The following is a 14,078-nucleotide window of genomic DNA, read 5'->3' as shown; positions in this document are numbered from 1 at the left end:
CTGCAGGGTTTCATTCTCACCGTTTACTTAATCAGAGACCTGTTTTTGCTGCTAATTAACTTCTTTTTACATTCATTTTAATTGACTTGCTCTTGAAGGCACGGACCCCTTAATTGTTTCTTTTTCCCTTAATTAGCAGCCAAACAATAATGAGATACAAAATGAGACAAAACAACTGGGCGACCATCAAACAATATCTGAAAATAAGAAAGATGAATGCTGCAATGCTCACATCCTCAAAACATTTTAACGGAACCCTTAGAAAAGAGAAAATCCATTTCAGACGTGCCTGCTATTACACAACGAGAGACAAGCAACAAGCCATGGAATTAAAGACGAGTTTAATTAACGACAAGACTCGGCACCTCATTAAGCAACTGGTTGGAATGAAATTGGTTGGAGTTGGAGGCACTGACTGAGTTGGCCTCCTGTTGGCTCCCTCACTTCACATTTTCATTTCTATTTGGCTGCCATTTAAGGAAAGAAATTAACGCAACTCAGAGGAACAATGAAGAAATTCTGGGGAACAATCTTAAAAACAAATTCAATTAAAATGAATTCAGAAGAGGCGCACGGTGGCGCAGTGGGTAGCGCTGCTGTCTCACAGTTAGGAGACCTGGGTTCGCTTCCCAGGTCCTCCCTGCGTGGAGTCTGCATGCACTATCCCGTGTCTGCTCCGGTTTCCTCCCACAGTCCAAAGACATGCAGGTTTGGTGGACTGGCGATTCTCAGTTTGGCCCTAGTGTGTGCATGGTGTGGTGGGTGTGTGTTTGTGGGTTGGCACCCTGCCCGGGATTGGTTCCTGCCTTGTGCCCTGTGTTGGCTGGGATTGGCTCCAGCAGACCCCAGCGGGTCAGCGGGTTGGGAAAATGGATGGATGAATTCAAAAGAAGTTAATTAGCAGCCAAAACGGGTCACTAATTAAGAAACGGGTTAGAATGAAAACCTGCAGCCACTGCAGCCCTCCAGGACCGGAGTTGGGGACCCCCGATCTAAAAGCACACGGCCACAGAATCAAAAACAGCTTCTGCCTCCCTGTGTGACCCTGAGTGAGGCACTTCTAACTGAGGGTACATCCTAATGCCCCCCCCCCCCATAACAGGCCAAAATATATACGGCTTTGCTTGAAATCCCTCCCATCACCTAGCTAGGTTTATTACGCCTTGAACAGCACCCCCCTAGTGGCTACTCAGCTCAACCTGAAAGCGCATAGGACAAAAAAGGTTCAAACCCCCCATTCTGCTTCCCTGAGGTGGGACCCTGAGGAAGTCACTTGTAATTTAGTGGCAACAAGGGGGCTTAAAATATAAAGGTTATGTCATTGAAATGCACTTGTGCCCCCCTGGACTCTGACCAGCTCCACGAGTGACCACTAAGCCCGGCCTGAAAGCAAAGTTTAAATCTCACGTTGCCACAATACGCACCCCGAGAAGCCAGGCCTCTTCTATAAGGCGCCTTCATTTTACAGGACATCTTCCAGAAAGTGAAATGCCACAACCACCAGCCGACAAGCCATTTACTTGTAATGGTCCCATTTCTATATAGCGCCTTACACAGGAGCACAATGGCCTTTGCCGAATGCTTTGAGTAACAAGCATTTGAAAGTCGTGCAAGACACCTAATGGAGCAATCAGGTGAAGTGTCAGTTGGTCCTTATTGTATAGCGCCTTTCACAGTGAGACTTGCCATCTCATTTAAAAATGAAGATTCATTCAGTTGACTTTTTATTTTATTTATAAGGCCCTGAGATGTGCTGTCGGTGACGTCATGTCTGGAAGATGAAGCACAACTCCCTGGGGGACTGCTGATTAGCTGAAAGATAACATCAAACAAGAAGGGGGCTGCTGGGTAAAGAGGTCGGACTCCTTGTCTTCTGTCACTTTGGTGCTGGCAGTCTTTTGGGGTCCGGGGGGGTCTCACTCCCAAGCATCCTCCCTACTTCTCATTGTCTTTCCCTAATGAGGGTCTCCTTTTTGTGCCCGCTGCTTCTTCTCCGCAGGTTTTCCTAACCCTTTCAGGCTCTGAGGAATGTCAAACAATTGCCAGGAATGAACAAGCAAAAAAAAATGTGCCAGGCGGGGGTGGCAACGTGAGGTGAGGAGACAACAAAATGAAACGTGTCGGGACGGAGCCTGCAGCCCTCCGAGTCTCTGGGGTTAAGGCGAGGTGCCAAGGATGGTGGGCTGGCGAAGGGGGGGGGCGTCAGCTCAGAACACCACACATTTAAAAAAAAAAAAAAAAAGCTTGCAGGTGCACGATTGGGGGGTCCACATGTCCAGCTGAAACTCCACAAGGGGGCATCCTTGTTAATTACAAAGACCACCACAATGTCCCTCATTGCTTTTGTCAGCACCTTCCATGTTCACTGAACCATTCAGTGCGTAACTACTGTGGGTGTCAAGTGGCGTCCGAAAGCTATCACTCTTCTTCCCTCTCCCACCTTGTAAAAGGTGGGCTGTATGGGCAGCTCTCACGTAGGACGTGCCCCCCTCCGTCACCCCTTCACCACACACTCTTTTTTAAGGTTCCTCTTCCTTAAGGTTAGCCTGGCACTGCTCTGCTCTGCTCTGGATGGTTTCATGCCCATGTGAAGGTGCCCCTTATTTTTCCCTGTTCAGTTCAGGTCCAGCTCCACCTTTTCACACTTGTTTAGGTAACCCCGGTGTGCCCACCTACCTGCGAGGTCTTCCTTGGATGACGCCAGGCGGGGAGAGCTGTTCCCGGGTTCGATCTTCAGGGACAACCTGCAAGAAGAAGCAAGCGGTGAGCATTAAAGTGAGACAGCAAGGGCATGGGGTCATCATGGTGGACTCTACCCTGAGGAGTGTGGGCACCAGGTGTTGGATCTTTCATGGTGGGCACTAAGCACACCTCACCAATTATCAGTCTAACTGATCGTCACCATTAGCAGAAGCTGAATTCATGGCAGTCAGGTTAACGAGCAGAGAAGAAAAGAGGAAGACAACAGAGTAAGAGTTTCAGATTTACATAAAGGTAGCGGTTTTCATTTTGGCCCCCATTTTAGACGACTTCAGGCACAGACATTCAGTAAAGTGGACTCTTTGATCATGTGGTGGTCCTGCTGGCCTTTTAATTATCCACTTTAACCCAATTAACCAATCAGATGTTAAACTCGACTCAGAACCCTTCTCCAGTTTAGACATTAAATTAAGCGTCCTATTGGCCACTTAATAATCCTCTTCAATCCGGTTACCGAATCAGATGTTAAACTACGTCCTTCCGGCCATTTAATAGCTCGAGTCAGTCCAACTGACCAACCAGATATTAAATTTGACTTATCAATCATATTGGAGTGCCACTGGCCTCTTAACAGTCCAATTAGCCAATCAGAGATTAAACTCCACTGCTCAGTCAAGCCACCACTGACCACTTCATTATCCTCGTTAAGTCAATTAACCAATCACATGTTAAACTGGATTGCTGAACTAAGCCCTGGCCCTGCTGGCCATTTAATTAGTCTTGCAGGTCCAATTAACGAATCAGACATTACATTTACTTTTGAGTACTACTGGCCACCAGCTACTTAATGATGCACTTCAATCCAATTAACCAATCAGCTGTTCATCCAAGCCATGACCTAAAATCCTCTCAATGATCCTCGTCAGTCCAATCAGCCAATTAGATACTGATTTGGGGTTTCCATCAAAGTGGCGTCCTACTGGCCACTTAAATTTCCTCTTCAGACTAACGAGCCAATCAGATGTAAAGTAGGATTTGTGACCCTCAGTCCAATTAACCAATCATCACTGGGCCCCGGTCCAGTCCACCTGGACTCTCTGACTTTCACGCACGTATTTAAAATGAAGCCAGGAGCCGATGGTTTCGGTGATGTATGCGTATCAAGCTGTGTGGCAGGGAGATCATCGCCTGGCTTGCCTCAGCTTCACAGAACTGCAGCTGTTTCTGTTTGGCGTCCGTTCTTTTTCTCCCGTTTGCTACCGAGTGCTGCAAAAGGAAATTCAAGTTGGAGCGGACCTCTGAGGGATGGTGTGCTTTAAATTAGGGAGCTGCATTAGCAACGGCACATAAATGTAGACGTCTGCCTCGGCAAGACTGCTCGGCTGCCAACCTCCACTGGGAAGGCACGATGCCAGGAGTGGAGACTTCATTTAAGAGACCCCTGAGTGATGTTCATTAACTGGGCCTTTGATATAGCGCCATCCTGCAGGAACTTCAACAAGTCGAGCACCAGAAGTGGAACTGGAGCACGCGGTGAAGTGACAGCAGGTGACAGACAGTAAGCGCTAGGCCAGTCCGCGGGCTTGAGGTTGTCACACGTTACCACCTTATAATGTTGGTATTTCAGTTCTTCATAAGATGAGGACATCAAGGTGTCACAACAGGAGGCTGCTGTCACCATATCTTGTGCGTATGTAGTGTATGGGGACACTGGCACGTCACTTCACTCCACGCTTTTGTGTTTAAATGAAATCACCGCATGACGTCCTTGTCCAAAATGTATTTATGGAAGAGGAAGAGCAAATGACATCCTCGCTAACGAGTGACAGAGATGAGGATGAAGTGGTGACGCCGACCCTGGCTTTGCCCTTTCAGTTGTGGCAGCTTACTTACAGAATCAATCTGGTGTGTGCCCAGTTGGTGTTGAGTGTTTCTTTATTTGCCCCCTAAAGTGCCAATTGCTTATTAGTTTGGACTTGATGTGTGAAGTCTCCGTGATGCCCACCAGCCCACGTGATTTGTCCGGAGGCTCCATAAAGTGGCAAACTCGGGTAAACCTTTACGTGACGGGTGTCAAACTCCGGTCCTGGTGAGCTGCGGTGGGCTGCAGGTCTTCATCCTAACCATCGTCTTCATTAGTAACCAGTTTTGGCTGCTAATTAACGTCATATTAATTAACTTGATTTGCCCCCCCCCCCCCCCCCCCCCGTTGTTTCTTTTTCCTTAATTTGCAGCCAAACAATAACGAGACACAAAACGAGACGCCACGTGACCAGCTCACCTGTGTGCCCATCACACAATATCTGAAAATAAACAAAGGTTAAGGTCTCAGTAAGGCTGATCTCTCAGGTCACCACAACACTGTGAGGGTGATGGTGAAAAAACAAAAAATGAAGAGTTTAGGAAACGTCTGCTGTGGGCAGCAACAAGCCATGGAATTAAACAACGGCTTTAATGAACAGCAAGAGTCGGCTTCTCGTTAAGAGACTGGTTGGACTTTGAAGCCCCAGTTTAGCTGCTCATCTGTCAGCTCATTTCACGTCTCATTTCTGTTTGGCTGCCATTTAATGAAGAAAAACAAATCAATTCAGAGGACTGAAGCCTTAAAAACAGGGCTATGAAAATGAAGGGAAAAGGAGTTAATTAGCAATGAAAATTGATCAGGAAACGCGTTAAAATGAAAACCTGCAGCCACTGTGGCCCTCCAGGCCTGGAGTTCGACACCCCTGCTTTACCTGCTCCCACCAACAGGTGTTGCTTTCTCTTTTTTGGGTTACAGTTCAGTTTTTTGCCACTAGGGGTGACACTGCTTATTATGATAACACACTGAAGGAAACAAGGACCTCTGAGCAACACTTACATCCAACATATAGAGAGATGGGGTCCACATGTGTCTAAAGAGACTTGGTAAAGGTGACCATTAGTTGACAGAGGGGCCATGAAGTGACTTGATAGATAGATAGCATAGTTGGCAGGATTAGATAGATAGATAGCGTAGTTGACAGAATTAGATAGATAGATAGATAGATAGATAGATAGATAGATAGATAGATAGATAGATAGATAGATAGATAGATAGATAGATAGCGTAGTTGGCAGGATTAGATAGATAGATAGCATAGTTGGCAGGATTAGATAGATAGATAGATAGATAGATAGATAGATAGATAGATAGATAGATAGATAGCATAGTTGGCATTATTAGATAGATAGATAGCGTAGTTGGCAGGATTAGATAGATAGATAGTGTAGTTGGCAGGATTAGATAGATAGATAGCGTAGTTGGCAGGATTAGATAGATAGATAGATAGATAGATAGATAGATAGATAGATAGATAGATAGATAGCGTAGTTGGCAGGATTAGATAGATAGATAGCATAGTTGGCAGGATTAGATAGATAGCGTAGTTGGCAGGATTAGATAGATAGATAGATAGATAGATAGATAGATAGATAGATAGATAGATAGATAGATAGATAGATAGCGTAGTTGACAGGATTAGATAGATAGATAGATAGATAGATAGATAGATAGATAGATAGATAGATAGATAGATAGCGTAGTTGGCAGGATTAGATAGATAGATAGCATAGTTGGCAGGATTAGATAGATAGCATAGTTGGCAGGATTAGATAGATAGATAGCGTAGTTGGCAGGATTAGATAGATAGATAGTGTAGTTGGCAGGATTAGATAGATAGATAGATAGCGTAGTTGGCAGGATTAGATAGATAGATAGATAGATAGATAGATAGATAGATAGATAGATAGATAGATAGATAGATAGATAGATAGCGTAGTTGGCAGGATTAGATAGATAGATAGATAGCGTAGTTGGCAGGATTAGATAGATAGCGTAGTTGGCAGGATTAGATAGCTAGATAGATAGATAGCATAGTTGACAGGATTAGATAGCTAGACAGATAGATAGATAGATAGATAGATAGATAGATAGATAGATAGATAGATAGATAGATAGATAGATAGATAGATAGATAGATAGATAGATAGATAGATAGCATAGTTGACAGGATTAGATAGATAGATAGACAGATAGATAGATAGTGTAGCTGGCAGGAATAGATAGATAGCTAGCGTAGTTGGCAGGATTAGATAGACAGATAGCGTAGTTGGCAGGATTAGATAGATAGATAGCGTAGTTGGCAGGATTAGATAGATAGATAGATAGCATTGTTGACAGAATTAGATAGACAGATAGAGTGAAAGGCATTATATAAGATAGACCAATAGATAGAGTGAAAGGCACTATATAATCGATAGATAGATAGATAGAGTGAAAGGCACTATATAATAGATAGACAGATAGATAGAGTGAAAGGCAATATATAATAGATACCGATAGATAGAGTGAAAGGCACTTATAATAGATAGACAGATAGATAGAGTGAAAGGCACTATATAATAGATAGATAGCTAGATAGATAGCATAGTTGGCAGGATTAGATAGATTGAGTTAAAGGCACTATATAATCGATAGATAGATACTTTATTAATCCCAAGGGGAAATTCACATACTCCAGCAGCAGCATACTGATAACAACAATATTAAATTAAAGAGTGATAACAATGCAGGTATAACAGACAAAAACTTTGTATAAGTTTAATGTTTACCCCCGGGTTAGGGTAACGCATGCGGATCCACTAATGTACTGTTTAAATTCAATATTTTAGCTTCCACAAAGTGTCAAACACATGTGACTAAGGAGCATAGAAAAGACCAGTGACAGGCGACTAGGCTCAGTCAGGACCTGGAGAGGCCATCAGCGAGGACACCATCACGATGGCTAAGAAAATGTTGGGTTATATAGCACCCTGCTTGAGTGGATGTGCAAGGAAGTCAAGGGAAGTTCTAGTTCATCTATAAAACATCCTAGTGAGGCCACCTCCTGGAGTGCCCTGTGCACGTTTGGTCTCCATGTTAGCAAGAGAGCGATGGAGAAAGCCAAGAGGAGAGCAACTGGGCTGATTCAGGACCACGAAGAGTAACTGAGGAAGTAGACTGGTACGAATAAGGTAAAAGGCTGTCATATTATATTACCCTTATTATGTTCTTTACGTTTAAAATTTTACTTCTGTGGTAGTGGGTCACAAGTTGATGAGTCACAAACATCATAGAAGTCCCTGTGTGTTGTGCCTTGTGACCGATTCATGTAATGGAGTTAAAAAACAAGAGAATATCAAGAAGGGGGCAAAGACTTTTTCACAGCAGACTGCATTGCATGCACTAGTGATGCCAAATCTGCAGCTCTGATCTGAATAATACAAAAAAGACAAAACAACACCAGAGGAAGTCCAGAGTCCAAGTCAGAACCTTGGAGAGCCAACAGTGAGAACACCATTAAGATGACTGACAGAATGTTGGGTTATATAGCACCCTGAGGTGGGCAGCCACAAGTCAAGAAAGGTTCTAGTTACACAATATAACATTACCGAGGCCAAGTGTGGAGCTCTGTGGTCAGTTTTGGTCATCACGTTACAATAAAGACGAAGCAGAGCTATAGAAAGTCCTGAAAAGAGCAACCATGGAGGGCAACAAGCTGAACCAAAAATGGGGGGATTAGTAGATGACAAGAACAAAATGTGGAACATTGTGAAGGCAACAAGTATGGCAGTTTCTTCAACAAGAGCAAATGAAACCTCATTAAGGCACATTTATCACAAAGTGAGCAAGTGGTGTGGTGGGCAGTAGGACCTTCAAATATCCATCCATCCATCCAGCCATCCATCCATTATCCAATCTGCTATATACTAACTACAGGGTCACAGGGGTCTGCTGGAGTCAATCCCAGCCCAACACAAGGGGCGCAAGGCAGGAAACAAACCCCGGGCAGGGGCGCCAGCCACCTCAGGGCACACATACACTCACATACCAAGCACACACTAGGAACAATTTAGAATCGCCAATGCACCCCAACCTGCATGTCTTTGGACTGTGGGGAGGAAAACCCACGCAGACACGGGGAGAAACATGCAAACTCCACACAGAACCTTCAAATGTCCCATTGATGTTATTTAAAAAGAATCAATTAATAGAATTGGTGAGCTCTGATAGGCTGAATGTTCTCATCACAGTTCTTATAATGTTCTTGGTCCTGCGTGCCCCCCTGCAGCAGCAGGGTTTAGTGGCACCAACCTCGCTGGTATGTGCAGACTTCTCTTTCTTTATTTGACCAATGAGCTTTGTGGCCCACTGGTCTGTGGCAGCCTCTGGAAGGCCATCTCTCATTAGTCAAATCCATTTTTGTGATTCCAAGTACTCTACGTAGGGGCATATGCCAGGCCAGCCGTCACTGGGTTCACAGCAGGAGTCAGCCCTGGAGGTGGACGCCAGTGCTTTGCTGGGCACACATACAGAGCACAAATCCTTGTCTTAACATTTCTTTGTCATCAATGTATCTCCTACCTATCAAAACATGTGGAGCGATAAAATATAATTTGGAGATTGCATCCTAATGCCAGGAGCATGACTGTAGATGCCCCAAGTGTGACCACTGGCACACGTTCATTAATTTACCTGTAATACAGCATCTTTCTAAAGTGGCCAACGACTGGGGGAGCTTCAATATTCTTAGCACTGAAAGTTGGCACACACCAAGGAGGTTGAACTGCACCCTATCTCCTTAGCACCCCTAAAGATCACAAGAAATGTATTTGACCTGAGACAGCACACTGAATCCCCCCCAACCAAAAAAAAAAACACTGTGACAGACAAAGACAAACCCAAAGCAAGATGTTCCTCCCCAAAGCTGCACCTCCACCACAGCCGCGTGGCACCAGGACAACTCGAGGTCAAGGAAAGGAGTGTCAGGTCCTTGTAATTACAGCTGCCTGCCTTGCACGTGGGTCTGCCCCAAAGCACCGCAAAGCACTTGGTGACAGTGACACGCCGTGATTTTTCACCGTCACTCGCATGTTTAATTCCAGGCCCGTTGCACGTGCCGCCTCGTGCCGCCCGCTAATTACTGACACAACCCTCTGCCCTCCCACTTAAAACATGACTTTCCTCTTCTTATCCAAACGATTTGTGCCCGCTGTCACCAAACGTGAATTACTGCCTGTGCCGCGCGTGGGGCTGGAAAACTCAAATTATATACTGTGCCAGGGTCGGAGGGTGTGGGGAGGCCGACGTGGGCCTTCCCTGAAACTCTGAGAGACAAAAGTCACAAGTGGCTCTGCCGTGGTCACTTGTTTGGCAGTTTCCATTGTTTTTGAATTATTATTGTGCAGGTGTTTGCATTGAATTCTTACTAATTAACATTTATTAGTAGTTAGGAATGGTATATACTGTATGGGAATGGCACGGTTGCACCGTGGTAGGGCTGCTGCCTCACAACAAAGAGAGCAAGGGTTCAAGTGCCAGGTGCTCTTTTGCATTTTTTCCTTGTGCCCACCACCCAGAGACATGCAGTGAATGTGTGCGTGTCTACACCCTCTGGTGGGACTGGGGGGGTCCTATCCAGGGATCATTTCCTGCCTTGTGCCCCGTGCTTACTGGATAGGCTCCAGCATTCCCTTACTCTGCTCAAGACAAGAGGGTTAAGAAAATGGATGGAAATACAGTGAAACCTCAATTATCTGTCAGGGGTCGGGACCAAAGTCATGACGGATAAGAGAAAAGACGTATAACGGAACAGCTACTTTAAAAATGACATACTGTGGAGTAACGAATAGTCATATTTATTTACAAAACAAAATACAGTAGGTAGTATAGTATTAACAAAATTAATTAATTTATATAATATTGAAATTATCAGCATAATAAGCAAACGCACCTCAAAGGTAATGGAGTGTTCTCTGTTTGGAGTCTTCCAAACAGTCCTCAGGGCCGTCATAACAGCATTATAGGCCCCCCGGGCCAAGCAGTGGACTGGGGTCCCTACCTACGCAACCACTCAGCAAGGCACAGCATAGAGAGATTAGCATGGGCCCCCTATGGTTCATGGGGGCACCCTGCATTAAGGTGGTCCTGTCTTATACGCCGTTACCCACGGTGACAGAGCACACCTCCAAAACAGTAAGAGAAAGCCTTCCCTGCCACTCACGTTCCGTCTTTTCTCAGTACCACAAACCCTCCCCTGCTGACCGTCTTCTGACTCCTCGCTCAAAACTTCCTTCCTCCCCGCCGCACCCTCCTTTTCCTCCGAACTCCTCCTGTCACTCATCCTCCTAGGAGACGTGTCCCGCCCTCACAGAACAGAAGCTCCTCCCCCAGTCCCATCACTTGTTACCGCTCATCCATCCAGCCATCCATTTTCCAACCCGCTGAATCCGAACACAGGTCAACGGGGGTCTGCTGGAGCCAATCCCAGCCAACACAGGGCACAAGGCAGGAACCAATCTCGGGCAGGGTGCCAACCCACCACAGGACACACACCCACACACCAAGCACACACTAGGGCCAATTTAGAATCGCCAATCCACCTAACCTGCATGTCTTTGGACTGTGGGAGGAAACCGGGGGAGAACATGCAAACTCCACGCAGGGAGAACCCGGGAAGCGAACCCCGGTCTCCTAACTGCGTGGGGCAGCAGCACTACCACTGCGCCACCGAGCCGCCTGTACCGCTCATTCCCCCCTTTAATGCTCTGGCACAGCACAGCACATCACAAGCTGCCTGCATGTCACAATATATGAAGAGAATATATTAAGGCAGAATTTAAAAGAAATCACAATGCAGAAGAGAACGTTAACATTAATACAGAATAACATGACCCTATCCAGGTTGGATGTCACTACACTGGTTACTAAGGGCCAGATTAAGACCCATAGATGCCCTACGCACTAAGTAATTTTGGTGCTCCTTTACACAAGTAATTCAAAATTATAAAACTATAACAACTGCAGTGGGCTGGCACCCCTGCCGCTGGTTTGTTTCCTGCCTGGCGCCATGTGCTGGCTGGGTTTGGCTACAGCAGACCCCCGTGACCCTGTAGTCTAGGATATAGCGGGTTGGATAATGGATGGAGGGCGGCACGGTAGCTCAGTGGGTAGCGCTTCTGCCTCACAGTTAGGAGACCTGAGTTCGCTTCCCCGGGTCCTCCCTGCGTGGAGTTTGCATGTTCTCCCCCGTGTTTGCGTGGGTTTCCTCCCACAGTCCAAAGACATGCAGGTTACGTGCATTGGTGATCCTTTAGTAATCACTAAATCCAAGTGCTGCCCTGCTTTGTGTGTTGGCTGACGTAACGTGCTGGCTCAAATCAAAAGAGTGCAGGAGTTCTTGAATTCTTTTGCTTTCAGGTCACACTGATTATCGATATGAAAAGTAAAGAATAGATAGATAGATCGATAGGATAGATAGATATAGATAGATAGCTAGATAATAGATAGATAGATAGATAGGATAGATAGATAGAATAGATAGATAGATAGATAGATAGATAGATATAGATATAGATAGATACTTTATTAATCCCAAAGGGGAACTTCACAAAACTGAATAAATAATACTAAAGTTGCCAACTGTAAGGAACCTGTCATAGTTAGTAATTATAATTGACACCAAGTCTAAGAATTCCTCAAAGAAAGCCGCATTGTGTTTAGGGAGGTCTATACACGGACAATACTAGAGACTGAGAAACTCCATGAATGACAACGGCAAGATACTCAAAAGACTTGAATGTACCAAAGCAGACATCTACAAATAATAAAAATGTATTATTATTATTATTTGAGTAGGGCGGCACGATGGCGCAGTGGGTAGCGCTGCTGCCTCGCAGTTAGGAGGACCTGGGTTCACTTCCCGGGTCCTCCCTGCGTGGAGTCTGCATGTTCTCCCCCCGTGTCTGCGTGAGTTTCCCTCCCACAGTCCAAAGACATGCAGGTTAGGTGCATTGGCGATCCTAAATTGTCCCCAGTGTGTGCTTGGTGTGTGTGTGTGTGTGTGTGCCCTGCTGTGGGCTGGCGCCCTGCCCGGGGTTTGGTTTCCTGCCTTGCGCCCTGTGTTGACTGGGATTGGCTCCAGCAGACCCCCATGACCCTGTAGTTAGGATATAGCGGGTTGGATAATGGATGGATATTATAGGTCCTCCCTGCGTGGAGTTTGCATGTTCTCCCAATGTCTGAGTGGGTTTCCACCAGGTACTCCAGTTCCTCCCCACAGTCCAAAGACATGCAGGTTAGGTGCATTGGCGATCCTAAATTGTTCTTAGTGTGTGCTTGGTGTGTGTGTGTGTGTGCCCTGCGGTGGGCTGGCGCCCTGCCCGGGGTTTATTTCCTGCCTTGCGCCCTGTGTTGGCTGGGATTGGCTACAGCAGACCCCCGTGACCCTGTAGTTAGGATATAGCGGGTTGGATAATGGATGGATGGAAACAATAACAAACTAGAAAATAAAATTTTATTTTATTATCGAAAATTCGAAATTAAATAAAGCATACTTATAGTACGAAGGAAAATAATATTTATTTTTGTATGCTTCATTTCATTTTTATCTTTTTTATTTTTTTTCCTTGCAAACTTTTTGATTAGATCTTCATAATCAATCTTACGTAACACATCTGCTTCTGTACATAATAGAGATAAGGCATCCAGCCTGCCATGATGCATAGTTGTTCTGAGGGGATTTTTAATATATTTCAACCGAGAAAATGAGCGCTCAGCTGAGCAATTTGTGACCATTAATGTTAAAAAATATACGAAAGGCAATGTCTACATCTGGAAAAACACACTCAATTTTATCTTCTAAATTTATTTTATAAAGTCCTGCATGACTGAATGTTGTTTTTATATTTTCTGTTGCACTGAACTTATGTTTTTGTTTAGGAAAGACGGTGATTAATGCTTGATGAAATGTTTGAGGTAGTATTTGGTTGTCTGTAGCTTCTGTAAATGTTGCCAATAAGAGGAGAGCTAGCAGAGTGGAGAATTTCTTATAAAATTCTACAGGGTAGCCATCAGGGCCTGCTGATTTCCCGCTTTGAAGTGACTTTATAGCATCTAGTAATTCTGATAGTGCCAGAGGTTTATCCAGTTACTCAGCACTTAAATCATCTATTTGTGGTGTCTGTAATGTATCCAGATATGCATTAGATTGTGTGTTGTCTTCTTTGAACTCAGTAGAATATAAGGATTTATAATAATCTCTAAATGCGTGCCTTATATTTTTATGGTCAATGATTTCTTCTCCATTCGTGTTGGTGATTACTGGTATTGCATTGCGAACTTCTTGTTTGTGAATTTGTTGAGCTAAAAGCTTATTAGCTTTCTCCCCGTGTTCATAGTAATGATGTCTTGACTTATAAATAAGTTGTTCAGTTTCTTTAGTTGTCAAGATGTTGAGTTCTGTATGCAGGGCCTGCCTTTTCCTGTGAAGAGCCTCACTTGGATGCCTGGCTTGTTCTTCATCTTTTCTAGTAATTTC

General features: G+C 44.8%; 1 protein-coding gene across 3 annotated transcripts in view; it reads right to left on the bottom strand.

Annotated features, from left to right (window-relative positions):
- ralgps1 (Ral GEF with PH domain and SH3 binding motif 1) overlaps positions 1-14,078 on the bottom strand; it is a 347,167-nt gene that overhangs the window by 76,843 nt on the left and 256,246 nt on the right. For all 3 annotated transcript variants that reach the window (XM_051932301.1, XM_051932300.1, XM_051932302.1), the window contains exon 12: positions 2,677-2,744. In XM_051932301.1, coding sequence (XP_051788261.1) covers positions 2,677-2,744 — 68 coding nt within the window. The remainder of the gene's footprint in view (positions 1-2,676; positions 2,745-14,078) is intronic.

The sequence above is a fragment of the Erpetoichthys calabaricus genome, chromosome 9 (genome assembly GCF_900747795.2).
Source record: "Erpetoichthys calabaricus chromosome 9, fErpCal1.3, whole genome shotgun sequence".
In the NCBI taxonomy this organism is placed as follows: domain Eukaryota; kingdom Metazoa; phylum Chordata; class Cladistia; order Polypteriformes; family Polypteridae; genus Erpetoichthys; species Erpetoichthys calabaricus.
Note: the sequence above shows the minus strand (reverse complement) of the source record. Positions and strands in the feature narration are given on the sequence as shown.